Raw genomic sequence first — 14,046 nt, 5'->3', positions numbered from 1 at the left:
AACACAGTTGATTGATAATGAATGGCTTCAGCCAAACACTAACCATGAGTGAAAGAAAAGTTTTTGTGTTATCATTCATAGTCTCTGAAGAAAAATGGCCAAGAAATCATAAATTCTGCTAGGGTATGTAAACTTATGAGCACAACTGTATACCCTAGATATGACTGTGAGAAAGTAGAATGAGAGTGCTGGGAAGACCGAGAGCAGGTCTAAAAAAAAAAAAAAAAAATTCATACATATTTAAATATATATACGTGTGTATATATATATATATATATATATATATATATATATATATATATATACAGGTGGCCCTCAATTTACAACGGCTCAATTTACACCGTTTCAGAATAACAACCTTTTTTTCCAGTCATGTGACTGCTATTGAAAAGCATTGAGAAGCAGTGCATTTATTAAAATAGCCAGTAGGTGGAGCTGTCCACTTGTGTTGCAGCAAAGCCAAGCAAGCTGAAATTAATCAGTTTAACCAGACCTAAGCTATCGAGCGAATTTCAAAGGAACAAGATCTTCCTGTCTATAAATCAGTCCAGATTGGAATGCATAGAAAGAACTGTTTGCAGAAAAATGCAAATGAAGTCTGTGTTGTGTGATTATTTTATTAGGTTTATAATGCTGTTTAGCAAATGTTTTTGTTCATTTAACTTAGTCTAATTATATATTCTGTGTTGTGTGGTTATTTTATTAGGTTTATAATGCTGTTTAGCATTTAAAGTCTTCATTTTAAAGCTTTAAAAATAATGTATTAGGTGTTACTTATGACAATTTTGAGAGGGGCCTGGAACCTATCTCCCTCACTTCCCATTGACTTACATTATAAACTGGGTTTCAATTTACAACGGTTTCAATTTACAACCATTCCTTCTGAAACCTAACCCCAGCATAAACTGAGGGCTACCTGTATGTATGTGTGTATGTATGTGTATGTATGTATATATATATATATATATATATGTGTGTGTGTGTGTGTGTGTATTATTTTATATGTATATATTCAAGCATCACTGCAATAATAAAATGCTTTAACACATTGGAGCTTTTAAATTTGTAACTTTATTTGCCCTTAAAGGGATATTCTGTTCAAAATGTAATTGAAGATAGTTGAATTACATCTTTGAATAGAAACATATTATCAATATACATGTATTGTCAAAAATGCTTTGAGTAAAGGTTTTAGTGTCAACCTTTTTCTCTACACATGCATGTGAAGCATAGCTAGATATTGTCAGTGCACCAGCTTTTTTTTTTACATGTCAGTATTTAAAGGGACACTAAACCCCAAATGTTTCTTTTATGATTCAGGTAGAGAATACAATTTTAAACAACATTTCAATTTACTTCTATTATCTAAGTTGCTTCATTTTTGAGATATCCTTGGTTGAAGAAATAGCAATGCACATGGGTGAGCCAATCACATGAGGCATCTATGTGCAGCCACCAATCAGCAGCTACTGAGCCTATCTAGATATGCTTTTAAGCAAAGGATATCTAGAGAATAGAGCAAATGGTATAATAGAAGTAAATTATAAAATTGTTTAAAATGACATTCTCTTTCTAAATCATGAAAGAAAAAATTTGGGTTTCATGTCCTTTTAACAAAATTAGTCACTAGCAGATGGTACACGCACCTTAGGCTCGCTAAAACACCTTAGGCTGTGTTTAAAATGCTGGTGCAAGGTGCATACTCAAATACACTTTTGAAACAGCATGTTCTTTCTATAAGGCAGGGAGAGTCCACAACTTCATTCCTTACTGTTGGGAAATACAACACTTGGCCACCAGGGGGAGGCAAAGAAACCCCAGCCAAAAGCTTAAATATCACTCCCACTTCCCCTATCCAACCAGTCATTCTTTGCCTTTCATCACTAGAGGAGGTGGCAGAGAATTGCCAGAAGATTCGGATAGTCCTGTAATGAGTATGTTCCCTTCAAGAGAGGACTAGAGTTTTAAGTAATCATATAAACCTCTCAGTGAGAGTATTGATGAAAGTTAGAGTCTGGAGATGCAGGGAAAGTTTTTCTGCAAAACCATCCAGGCTTTTAGCTATCAACTCCTGAGCAATCAGTGTGGACAAATTTCACTGCTTGCTTTTAATCACTTAGGTCCCTGTCAGAGCGTCTCTACAAGGCTGTCGCACTTGAGAGGCTGTATCTGTTCCACTGCATGGATCCTAGAGGGTAAGTCTGCTTTATTGTTATAGCAGGGACTCCTGTATAGGGAGATTATTGAGAACAGTTTTGGGTATTTTTATGTTCTGCATTAGGTTTGGGCTCATCAGACTCTGTGCTTTTGGCTTGGGAACAGTCAGATTTTACTTTAGTTTTTGAGTGTTACACAGCTAATATTAGCTTAACACTCTTTTGCATAGCAGGGGAAGTCATGTCTTGCACACCACGTGACCGGATGCAGCCTCTTTCACTTCCTTGCAATCCTGCTGCAGACAGCACTCCTGAGAAGAGCATTTCACTGATCATTTGTCTGGGTCTAAGAGGTGGTGAGTGCCCCAGCCATTGGAATTGTAAAGGTGCCTGTTTATATTAAAAAAAAGCTTTTTTTTTTTTCTTTTTTTTATGCCATCTGTGGAATTACATTCCAAAGCTATGGAGTACTCTGATACTACATTAGAGGGTTCCACTCCTTCTATAGTGAATAATAATACCTGTTTATATTGTGAGGAGGTTTGCCCGCCTGCTCAATTTTGTTTTAATTGCCTAAGCACTGTCTTAAAGTCTAAGAAGGGAGTTAAGTCTGCCAATACCCATAGCACAATTAGTCCCTCTGAGCCATCAACCTCTCAGGATTCTATGACCCAAGAGATTACTGCCCTGTCTATTCAAACCGCTTCGCATGCAGTTCCCCGCGGCACAGCTAATTCTCCATCTGGAGGGGGCCTTTTCCTTCTTTATATAAGCAGAGTCCACAGCTTCATTCCTTACTGTTGGGAAATACTAACCCTGCCCACCAGGAGGAGGTAAAGACACCCCGGCCAAAGGCTTAAATACCTCTCCCACTCCCCCCATCCCCCAGTCATTCTTTGCCTTTCATCACAGGAGGATGGCAGAGAAGTGTCAGAAGATTTTGGAGTAGTTCCTTAGGAGGGGTATCTGCCCTTCGATATGGGACTGGAGTTTTAAGTAGTCTTGTCAGCCTCTCAGTGAGAGCATTGACAAACGGTCTGGAGATGCAGGGAGAAACCTATCCAGACTGCCTACTAACAGCTCTTTAAGCAATCAGTGTTGACAAGTTCCACTGCCTGCTAGTTTTCTTCACGCAAGTCCATGTCAGTACAAAGCTACAAGACTGTCACACTTGAGAGGCTGTGTTTCTGTTCCACAGCATGGATTCTGGTAAGATTGTTTCAAATTTTACATATCTTGAAAACGCTAGAAGACAGGGTCACAGTGTGACTCCTTTTATCTTAATAGAATCATGGGTTAATATCTCCTGAGGGAGATTATTGAACAGTGGGGATTAATCAAATGTAATGCATTGATTTTATGCTGCTTTATGTGTGAGATTTCATTGGGCTCATAGACTGTTTATGTGGCTGTAAAAACAGGTTTTTACTTTCACTTTGAATGCTGCACAGCTTTAAGCTTGGCATGCTTTTTCTCATAACAGGGGCGGTCCTCCATTGTGCACCATGTGACCGGGAGTGGTCGCACTTTCATTTCCTCTTTCCTGACCGAGCTAGTTGTCTGAGAAAATATTTTTTCTCTGTTTTGTCTGGGTCTAGGAGGTGGTGAGTGCCCCAGCCATTGGGAGTATAAAGGTGCCGTTTTTGTGAGAAATAAAAAGATTGTTTTATGTCCTACTGTCATTAGCGTAAGCTATGGAAGATTCTGATATTCTTGAGGGTACTCCCTCTATTCCAAATAGTAATACCTGTTTATATTATGAGGAGACCTTGGTGTTCCCGCCCTCTCAACTATGTTCGACATTCCTCGACAAAGTTATTAGGTATAAGAAGATTAACCCCTTTAGTACCACTGAGCCGTCCACCTCTGAGGACTCGCCGTTCTGTGAGGTATATACCCATCAGTCATCTCCCTCATCACATGCAGCTTTCCGTAGCACGTCTGATCCATCTGGAGGGAGCCTTTTACCATCAGACTTTACCACCCAGTTAAAGATGGCAATGTCTGAGGCCTTTAGTGCTTTCGCTCGCTCTGCCAAGCGCAAGGTTAAACATAGCTCTCCTGTCCAGAGGTCATCAAGAAATTTATTGGATGTATCTGTTTTTCAATTATCCAAGGATGGGTCACACTCTGAGTCTTCAGAGGGAGAACTTTCTGTATCGGAGTCTGCTACCTCTAGGCCTCCTGCTGTGGAGGAACCATCCTAAGATTGAACACTTACGTTTTCTTCTAAAGGAGTTTCTGTCTACATTAGAGGTTCCAGAGGCCAAGCTGTCTGATAAACCTTTGATCCCTAAATTAGACAGAGTTTACGAGGACAGGGTAGTGCTGTTAACTTTTCCTGTACCTGTAAAAATGGCGAACATTATTAAGAACAAGTTGGATAGAATTGGATCTTCCTTTTCCCATTCGTCTTCCTTTAAAAAGTATTCCCGGACTCTCAGTTGGAGTTGCGGGGTTCCGTACCTGAGGTGGATGGTGCTATCTCCACATTGGCCAAGTGTACTACTATCCCACTTGAGGATAAATCGTCGTTCAGAGAGCCGATAGATAAGAAGATGGAAACTTTTCTCAGAAAAATGTTTCAGCATACGGGATACTTGTTTCAACCAGCAGCGGCTATTGCTTCGGTTGTTCTTAAAGTTATGCAGCGGGCTCTGTTTGAGCCTATGCATGAAATTGACATTAAGTTGTTATCCTGGAAGGTTCTTTTTCTACTGGCTATTTATTCTGCGCGCAGAGTATCTGAGATTGCCGCCTTGCAATGTGAGCTTCCTTATCTGGTGTTCCATTCTGATATGGCTGTCCTACGTACTAAATTAGGGTTTCTCCTTAAGGTCGTGTCAGACCGCAACATCAATCAAGAGATTGTGGTTCCTTCCTTGTGTCCTAATCCTCCTTCTTTGAAAGAATGTTTGCTTCGTAATTTGGACGTGGTTCGAGCCTTGAAGTTCTATCTTAAGGCTACTAAGGATTTTAGACAAACTCCTTCATTGTTTGTTGCCTATTCTGGGAAGCGTAAGGGGCAGAAGGTCTCTGTCACTTCCTTGTCTTTTTGGTTAAGGAGTGTTATCCACTTAGCTTATGGGACATTCTACTAGAGCAGTGGCTTCCTCTTGGGCCTTTAAGAACGAGGCCTCTATGGATCAGATTTGTAAGGCGGCCTGGTCCTCCTTACATACTTTTTCTAAATTTTACAAGTTTGATGTTTTTGCTTCAGCTGAATTAACCTTCGGTCGAAAAGGTTTTGCAGGCTGTAGTGCCCTCAGTATAGGGTCTGCCTCTCTTTTTGTCCCTCCCGTCATCATTCAGTGTCCTCTAGAGCTTGGGTGTAAGTTTCCCAAAAGTAAGGAATGAAGTTGTGGACTTTCCTTATATTAAGAAGGAAAACATAAATGATGCTTACCAGATAATTTCATTTCCTTCTGTATAAGGAGAGTCCACGGCCCCTGCCCGTGTTCTCCAATGGGCAGCCCCCTAAATTATAATTTTCTTCTCGCACCTTTCATACCCTTATATTTCTCCTACTGTTCCTTGTTCCCTCGGCAGAATGACTGTGGGAAGTGGGAGAGGTATTTAAGCCTTTGGCTGAGGTGTCTTTGCCTCCTCCTGGTGGCCATGTTCAGTATTCCCCAACAGTAAGGAATGAAGCCATTGAGATTCCTTATACAGAAGGAAATTAAATTATCAGGTAAGCATAATTTGTTTTTCCCTGCGAAGCTGCAATCGGTGGTGACTGCGGCCCTGAGTGCCCTACCTATCTCTAGGAAACGTAAGAGAAAGGTTAAACATAGTTCTCCCGGCTTATTAATCTAAAGTCCTATTGAATCTAGCCTGTATGTCTCTTCTATCCAGGGATGAGTTAACCTCTGTAGCATCAGAGGTTGAACTTTCTGAGTCTTAGATGTCTGTTGCTAAGTCTCCTCCGGAGAACATTTGCGTTTTTTACAAACTGAGGTCCTCTCTACGCTAGAGGTTCCAGAGGCTAAGATCCCTAAGTTAGACAGGGTCTACGAAGACAGGAAGGTCCCACAGACTTTTCCTATACCTGTTCGTATGGCGAACATTATTAGTAACGAATGGGAAAGAATCGGAACTTCCTTTTCTCCCTCTGAAACTTTTAAGAAAATGTTACCGGTCCCACACTCACATAGAAATTTGGGTTACCATACTTAAGGTGGATGGCGCCATTTCTACGCTAGCTATGCGTACTACTATCGCCCTTGAGGATAGTTCGCCCTTTAGAGAGCCTATGGACAAAAGTTGGAAACTTTCCTGAGGAGAATGTTCCAACACAAGGGATTTTTATTCCAACCTGCGGCAGTAGTAGCCGCGGTGGCGGGAGCAGCTGGTGCGACTCTCTGAACTTATTGAGGTGGAATCTCCCCTTGAGGATATTCAGGAGAAAATGAAGGCATTAAGAGTTGCTAACACCTTAATCTGTGAAGCGAATATGCAAATTATTCACCTCAACGCAAAGGCTTCAGGTTTTGCGGTTCTAACCCACCGGGCTCTCTGGTTGAAGTGTTGGTCTGCAGATATAACTTCTAAATCCAAGTTACTTCCTCTCCCCTTCAAGGGGAAGATCTTATTCAGACCAGGTTTGGACTCCATCATTTCCACGGTTACCGGAGGGAAAGGAGCCTTCCTGCCACAGGATAAGAACAACAGACCTAAGGGACGACAGTCGTAGAATTTTCATTCCTTTCATTCGGACAAGTCCCAATGATCTCAATCCTCATCCAAGTCTCAGCAGCCCAAGAATACTTGGAAGCCGGCTCAGTCCTGGAACAAGTCCAAACAGACAAAGAAGCCCGCCGATAACAAGTCGGCATGAAGGGGCAGATTGTTGCTTTTCTCAGATGCTTGGTTTCAGGATGTTCAGGACCCTTGGATTTCAAGTCCCATCTGCCCAGGGGCAGATTCCTTCTCTCCAGACTGTCTACAAGACCAGAGAAGAGGACTGCCTTTTTAGGTTGTGTACGGGACCTAATATCTTTAGGAGTAATTGTACCGGTACCTGCATCAGAAAGAGTTCTGGGGTTCTATTCAAACCTCTTTGTGGTTCCCAAGAAGGAAGGAAACTTATTGTCTTCTGGACTTGAAGTGCCTTAACACATTTCTAAGCGTCCCATCCTTCAAGATGGAGACAATAAGATCAATCCTTCCTCTGGTTCAGGAAGGACAGTTTATGACTACCATAGACCTGAAGGATGCATACCTTCACATTTCAATACACAGGGATCATTTTCAGTTCCTGAGGTTTGCATTTCTGGACCAACACTTCCAGTTCATAGCACTTCCGTTTGGCTTAGCTACTGCTCCAAGAATATTTACGCAGGTTCTGGGAGCTCTCCTAGTGATTGCCAGAACACTAGGTATCACAGTAGCACCTTACCTGGATGATATCTGGGTACAGGCACCATCAGAATTCCTTCTAAGTCTTCTTTCTAACGTATCAGAGACGTTAAAAAGTTAACAGCTTTTCTTGCCCTCCAGGCCTCCCTAAGTCCTTCGGTGGCCCAGTGTATGGAGGTGATTGGCCTCATGGTGTCTTGTATGGACAGCATTCCCTTTGCCAGATTCCATCTCAGACCCTTACAACTATGCATGCTGAGGCAATGGAACGGCGACCATCCAGACCTGTCTTATCTGCACTGGTGTGAAGAGCTTGGTTTTTCTTGGCATAAGGTTAAGGTTGCCAGAATTTTATCCTTTCTTCTGGAGAAGGGTCTATCTGCTTGTTCCCTGAAGGGACCCCTAACGGCCCTGACCGTGTTGTTGCACAAGAGATTAACTGAGCTTCCGGATGTTCAGTCCTTTAAGGCCCTAACTAGGATCAGGCCTGTGTTTAGAATTTAGAATTGTGGGCTCCGCCTTAGAGTCTCAGCCTTGTTCTTCGTGTGTTGCAGCAGGCTCCATTTGAGCCAATGCATACTGTTGACATTAAACTGTTATCCTGGAAGGTGCTGTTTCTGTTTGCTATTGCCTCTGCTCGCAGGGTCTCTGAGATTTCTGTCTTGCAGTATGATCCCTCTTACCTTGTTTTTCATGCAGAGAATGCAGTTTTACGTACTATGTTAGCACACCTGTAACACATCTAATCCTCCCGGAGGGGGCCTTCTTCCTGCGGACTTTGCTGCGCAGTTACAAACGACGGTGTCTGCACCCCTTGGTTCCTTATCTCGCTCTAACAAACGCAACAGAAAGATTAAACATAGCTCTCCTGACCCGTAGTCATCTAAATATTTATTGGATTTAGCTATTATATCCCAGATATCCGATGATGAGTTAACCTCTGTAGCTTCAGAGGGGGAACTTTCAGGCTCGGAGTCCTTAGCGCCTAAGCCTCCTGCTGCGGAGGAACCGTCCTTTAGATTTAAAATTGAGCACTTGCGTTTTTTATTACAGGAGGTTCTCTCTACGTTAGAGGTTCCAGAGGCCGCAATGCCTGAAGAACCTATGATACCTAAATTAGACAGAGTTTACGAAGACAGGAGAGTTCCTTTGGCTTTTCCTGTGCCGTTTAAGATGGCGAGCATTATTTAGAACCAATGGGAAAGAATTGGTTCTTCCTTTTCCCCTAATCTACTTTTAAAAAGTTGTTCCCGGTCACAGACTCAACTGGATTTGTGGGGCTCCATTCCTAAGGTGGATGGTGCTACTTCTACGCTTGCTAAACGTACTACTATACCTCTTGAGGATAGTTCTTCGTTCAGAGAGCCGATGGCTAAGAAAATGGGAACCTTTCTGAGAAAGATGTTTCAACATACGGAATTTTTGTTTCAACCGGCCGCTGCAGTTACAGCTGTTGCCGGAGCGGCTACCTACTGGTGCGACTCTTTGTCGGAACTCATTTAGGTGTAGTCTCCCCTCGAGGATATTGAAGACAGAATTAAAGCTCTTAGAATTGCTAATTCTTTTATCTGTGATGGGAACATCCAAATTATTTGCCTAAATGCAAAGGCCTTTGGCTTTGCTGTCCTAGCCCGCCGGACGCTCTGGTTGAAGTCTTGGTCTGTGTCCAGACTCCTTTCTCTTCCCTTCAAGGGAAAGATTTTTTTTGGTCCAAGCCTGAACTCCGTTATTTCTACGGTTACCAGAGGCAAGGGTGCTTTCCTACCGCAAGATGAGAACAAGTCTAAGGGACGACAAGCTTTTAATTTTCGTTCCTTTCGTTCTGACAAATCCCAACGACAACAATCTTCCTCCAAGCCCGAGCAACCCAAGAGTACTTGGAATTCCAAGCAGAATCCAAGCAGAATAAGCAGCCCGCCGAAAACAAATAGGCATGAAGTGGCGGCTTCTGATCCGGGATTGGATCATGTAGGGGGCAGACTGTCTTTCTTCATACACCTGGGTCAAGGACAAACAGGATCTGTGGGTCCTGGAGGTGGTATCTCAGGGATACAAGATAGATTTCAAATATCATCCGCCAAGGGGCAAATTCCTTCTCTTGATCTGTCTACCAGACCAGAAAAGAGGGATGCCTTTCTAGGATGCGTTCAGGATCTATCCTTCTTAGGAATTGTTGTCCCGGTGCCTATTGAAGAAAGAGGTTTGGGGTTTTATTCAAACCTTTTCTTTGTCCCAAAGGAGGAGGGAACTTTCCGCCCAATTCTGGTCATAAAGTGCTTAAACAAATTTCTCAGTGTCCCTTCCTTCAAGATAGATACGATAAAGTCCATCCTTCCTTTAATTCAGAAAGGCCTGTTTATGACCACTATAGATCTGGACGCTTACCTTCATGTTCCAATCCACATGGAACACTTTCTGTTCCTGAGTTTTGCATTCCTTTCGTTTTGCAGAAGTATTCTCTGAGTCACTTCTCAGTCTTCATCGATCACATGGATGGAAGGTTAACTTGGAAAAGAGTTCTCTTATCCCAAGTACCAGGGTGGATATCTTGGGTACTATAATAAACTCCATATCCATGAGAATATTTCTAACAGACCAGAGACATTGCAAGCTAACTTCGGCATGTCTTGCCCTCCAGACCTCCTTGAGTCCCTCTGTGGCTCAGTGTATGGAGGTGATTGGTCTCATGGTCTCAGCTGGTTGGAGATAGATCTCATGGCGTCCCGTCTCAATACCAAGCTACCCAGGTACGGGTTGAGGGATCCCCAAACGGATCTAATAGGTGCACTAGCAGTACTCCTATATATTTTTCCTCCATTACCTCTTCTTCGAGTGGTAGCCCGCATCAAGCAGGAGCGGGTATTAGTAATCTTGATTGCTCCATCGTGGCCGTGAAGGACGTGGTTCGCAAATCTAGTGGGGATGTCCTCATCTCCTCTGTGGAAGTTACCTTGTCGCAGAGGCCTGCTGATACAAGGTCCATTTGTTCATCAAAATCTAGATTCTCTGAGGCTGAATGCGTGGAGATTGAACGCTTAGTCTTAGCCAAGAGAGGTTTTCTGAGAGTGTCATTGATACTCTTATTCAAGCTCGTAAACCAGTAACTCTGCGTATCTTCCACATGGTGTGGAGGACCTACTTATTCTGGTGTGAAGAGTCGGGTTTTTCTGGCACAGAGTTAAGGTTGCCAGGATCTTATCTTTTCTCCAGGATGGGCTGGAGAAGGGCCTTTCTGCTAGTCCCTGAGGGGACAGATTTCGTCCCTGTCGTTTTTTTTGCACAAGAGACTGGCTGAGCTTCCAGATGTGCAGTCCTTTAAGGCTCTGATTAGGATCAGACCTGTGTTTATATCTGGGGCTCCTCCTTGTAAATCTTGTTTTTCGGGTTTTGCAACAGGTTCCGTTTGAGCCTCTGCATCCCGTTGACATTAAATTGCTATCTTGGAAGGTTCTCTTTTTATTGGCTATTGCCTCTGCGTGCAAAGTTTCTGAGATCTCTGCTTTGCAGTGTGAGCCCCCTTATCTGATTTTTCATGCACATAAGGCAGTTTTACGTACTGAATTAGGTTTTATTCCTAAGGTTGTGTCAGATCGCAACATGAATCAGGAGATTGTGGTTCCTTCCTTGTGTCCTAATCCTTCTTAATCCAAGGAACGCTTATTCACAATTTGGATGTGGTTCGCGCCTTGAAGTTCTATCTTCAGGCTATTAAGGAGTTTGACAATATTCCTCTTTGTTGTCTATTCGGGGGGAAGCGTAAGGGGCAGAAGGCTACTTCAACTTCCTTATATTTTTGGTTAAGGAGTGTCATCCGCTTAGCTTCCGAGACAGCGGGACATCATCCTCCTGAGAGGATAACGGCTCATTCCACTAGAGCAGTGGCTTCCTCTTGGGCATTTAAGAACGAGGCCTCTACGGATAAGATTTGTAAGGTGCCTACCTGTTCCTTCCTACGTGTTTTTTCAAAATTTTACAAGTTTGATGTTTTTTCTTCGGCTGAAGCAGCTTTTGGGAGAAAAGTTTTGCAGGCTGTGGTGCCCTCAGAATAGGGTCCGCCTCTTCCTTTGTGTTCCCTCCCGTTAATCATTCAGTGTCCTCTGGAGCTTGGGTATAGTTTTCATAACAGTAAGGAATGAAGCCGTGGACTCTCCCTGTCTTAGGAAGGAAAACATAATTTATGCTTACCAGATAAATTCCTTTCCTTACGGATAGGGAGAGTCCACAGCCCCCGGATGTTTTTTTTTTCTTGTCTATGGGCGGTCCCCTATTATTTATTTATATCTTCTGGCACCATTTATACCCTATTGTTTCTCCTACTTTTCCTTGTTCCTTCGGCAGAATGACTGGGGTAATGAGGAAGTGGGAGGGATATTTAAGTCACTGGACTAACACGGCAACTCCAATATATATTTTAAATACACAGCTCCCAGATATCTAAAATGTGCCCTATATTTAGGGATTATCCCTTCTTGACAATATAGTTGTGTATGTTTTACAACACCATTGTTTTGAAATATTTGTGAAAAACTAGCATTTTAGAGTTATGTGTAATAACACATACTGCATGTTAAAAGTTCCTTGTGTATCAGAAATATCTATTTTTAAATGAACTTTTCGCCTTCTGTTTTACAGACCTCTACATGTAGCAGCTCGAAATGGACTGACAGTAGTAGTACAGGAACTTCTAGGAAAGGGGGCCAGTGTGTTAGCTGTGGATGAAAATGGTAAGATTAACTGGTTTTCCAAACTTGAAAAGCATTAGCTATAACATCTCCTTACTCAATGTTAATCCATCAAAATTCTATTTTGTGTAAAGCTTCTCCGTCTTTTTTCTATACTTCACTGTAGGAAGCGATGCTTCTCTGACACTGGTAGAATAAACATAAATTATGCTTACCTGAAAATTTTCTTTTCTCTTGTAAGATGTATCGAGTCCACGGATTCATCCATACTTGTGGGATATTCTCCTTCCCTACAGGAAGTGGCAAAGAGAGCACCCACAGCAGAGCTGTCTATATAGCTCCTCCTTTAGCTCCACCCCCAGTCATTCTCTTTGCATACTCTAAGTACTAGGAAGGGTAAAGTGAGTGTGGTGACAAAAATGTTAGTTTTTTATTTCTCAAGCAAAAGTTTATTTTAAATGGTACCGTTGTGTACTATTTACTCTCTGGCAGAAAAGGGATGAAGATTTCTGCAAGGAGGATGATGATCTTAGCACTTTGTAACTAAGGTCCACTGCTCTTCTCACAAGGGCTGGAGAGTACAGGAAAACTTCAGTTGGGGGAACAGTTTGCAGGGTAAACTGCATAGAGGTATGTTCAGTCTATTTTTTTCTAGGCAGACTGTGTTAATTCTAGAAAAGGCTGGCAATATCCCCATGAGGGAAGGGTAAGCTATATTCAGACACTTGGTAGGAATCCCAGCTTGCATGAAGGGCTCATTAGTTACTGGTGACACTAATAGGAAAAAACGTTTTTGTTTATTTAGAAAAGATGCAAAGATAACGTTTTTTGAGGGACTTTAAGGGGTCATTGTGGCTTGTTTTAGGGTTATTAACCCAAATGGCTAGTAAAAGAAACACTGTTGTGTTTCTACTAGGCCCCAAAACATCGAGTGAGGTGGGAGGGGCCTATTTTCGCACCTCAGTTGCGCAGTTTCTTTTCCTCAGAGACATCCAACTGCTTCTCCAGAGGTTCCTACTGTGTTTGAGGGCTGTAAAGAAGTTTTTTTACCCACAAATCGTTCCTAAAGGGCAGATAGGCGCCACAGCAGAGCTGTGGCAAGGTGCTGAACGTTTTTTACCGGTTTTGACGTTTTGTCAATCCGGTTTTTACATTAAGGGGTTAATTATTTGCATAGCTGTGCAAAGTTACTAAGGCTTTATGATACTACTGTAAGAATTTCGTTGAGTTTACTGCTTTTTTACACTTTTGCAGAGTTGTGCAGCTTTTTTTCTCTTAAAGGCACAGTACCGTTTTTTTCTAAGTGTTATTTGCTTTGATTAAAGTGTTTTCCAAGCTTGCTTGTTACATTACTAGCCTGTTTAACATGTCTGACACCAAGGAAAATCCTTGTATAATGTGTTTAGAAGCCATTGTGGAGAACCCCCTTTTAGAATGTGTCCCACTTGCACTGATATGTCTATAAATTATAAAAAGCATATTTTTGCACTTAAAAATATTACAATAGATGATTCTCAGACAGAAGAGAATGAGGGTTTGCCATCTAGCTCTCCCCAAGTGTCACAACCAGTAACGCCCGCACAAGTGACGCCAAGTACCTCTAGTGCGTCGAATTCATTTACTTTACAAGACATGGCCACAGTTATGAATACAACCCTCACAGAGGTTTTATCTAAACTGCCTGGTTTACAAGGAAAGCGTGACCGCTCTCTGGGTTAAGAACAAATGCTGAGCCGTCTGACGCTTTAGTAGCCGTATCCGATATACCCTCACAATGTTCTGAAGTAGGGGTAAGGGATTTGTTATCTGAGGGAGACATTTCTGATTCAGGAAAGACGCTCCCTCAGACA

At 42.3% G+C, this 14,046-nt stretch overlaps 1 protein-coding gene across 3 annotated transcripts in view; it reads left to right on the top strand.

The window, feature by feature from the left end:
• Nucleotides 1–14,046, top strand: part of ANKRD28 (ankyrin repeat domain 28) — a 1,012,368-nt gene that overhangs the window by 961,022 nt on the left and 37,300 nt on the right. For all 3 annotated transcript variants that reach the window (XM_053714205.1, XM_053714203.1, XM_053714204.1), the window contains one exon: nucleotides 12,147–12,238. In XM_053714205.1, coding sequence (XP_053570180.1) covers nucleotides 12,147–12,238 — 92 coding nt within the window. The remainder of the gene's footprint in view (nucleotides 1–12,146; nucleotides 12,239–14,046) is intronic.

The sequence above is a fragment of the Bombina bombina genome, chromosome 5 (assembly GCF_027579735.1).
Source record: "Bombina bombina isolate aBomBom1 chromosome 5, aBomBom1.pri, whole genome shotgun sequence".
Lineage (NCBI taxonomy): Eukaryota > Metazoa > Chordata > Amphibia > Anura > Bombinatoridae > Bombina > Bombina bombina.
The sequence above is the reverse complement of the archived record's forward strand: the minus strand, read 5'-3'. Positions and strand labels throughout refer to the sequence as shown.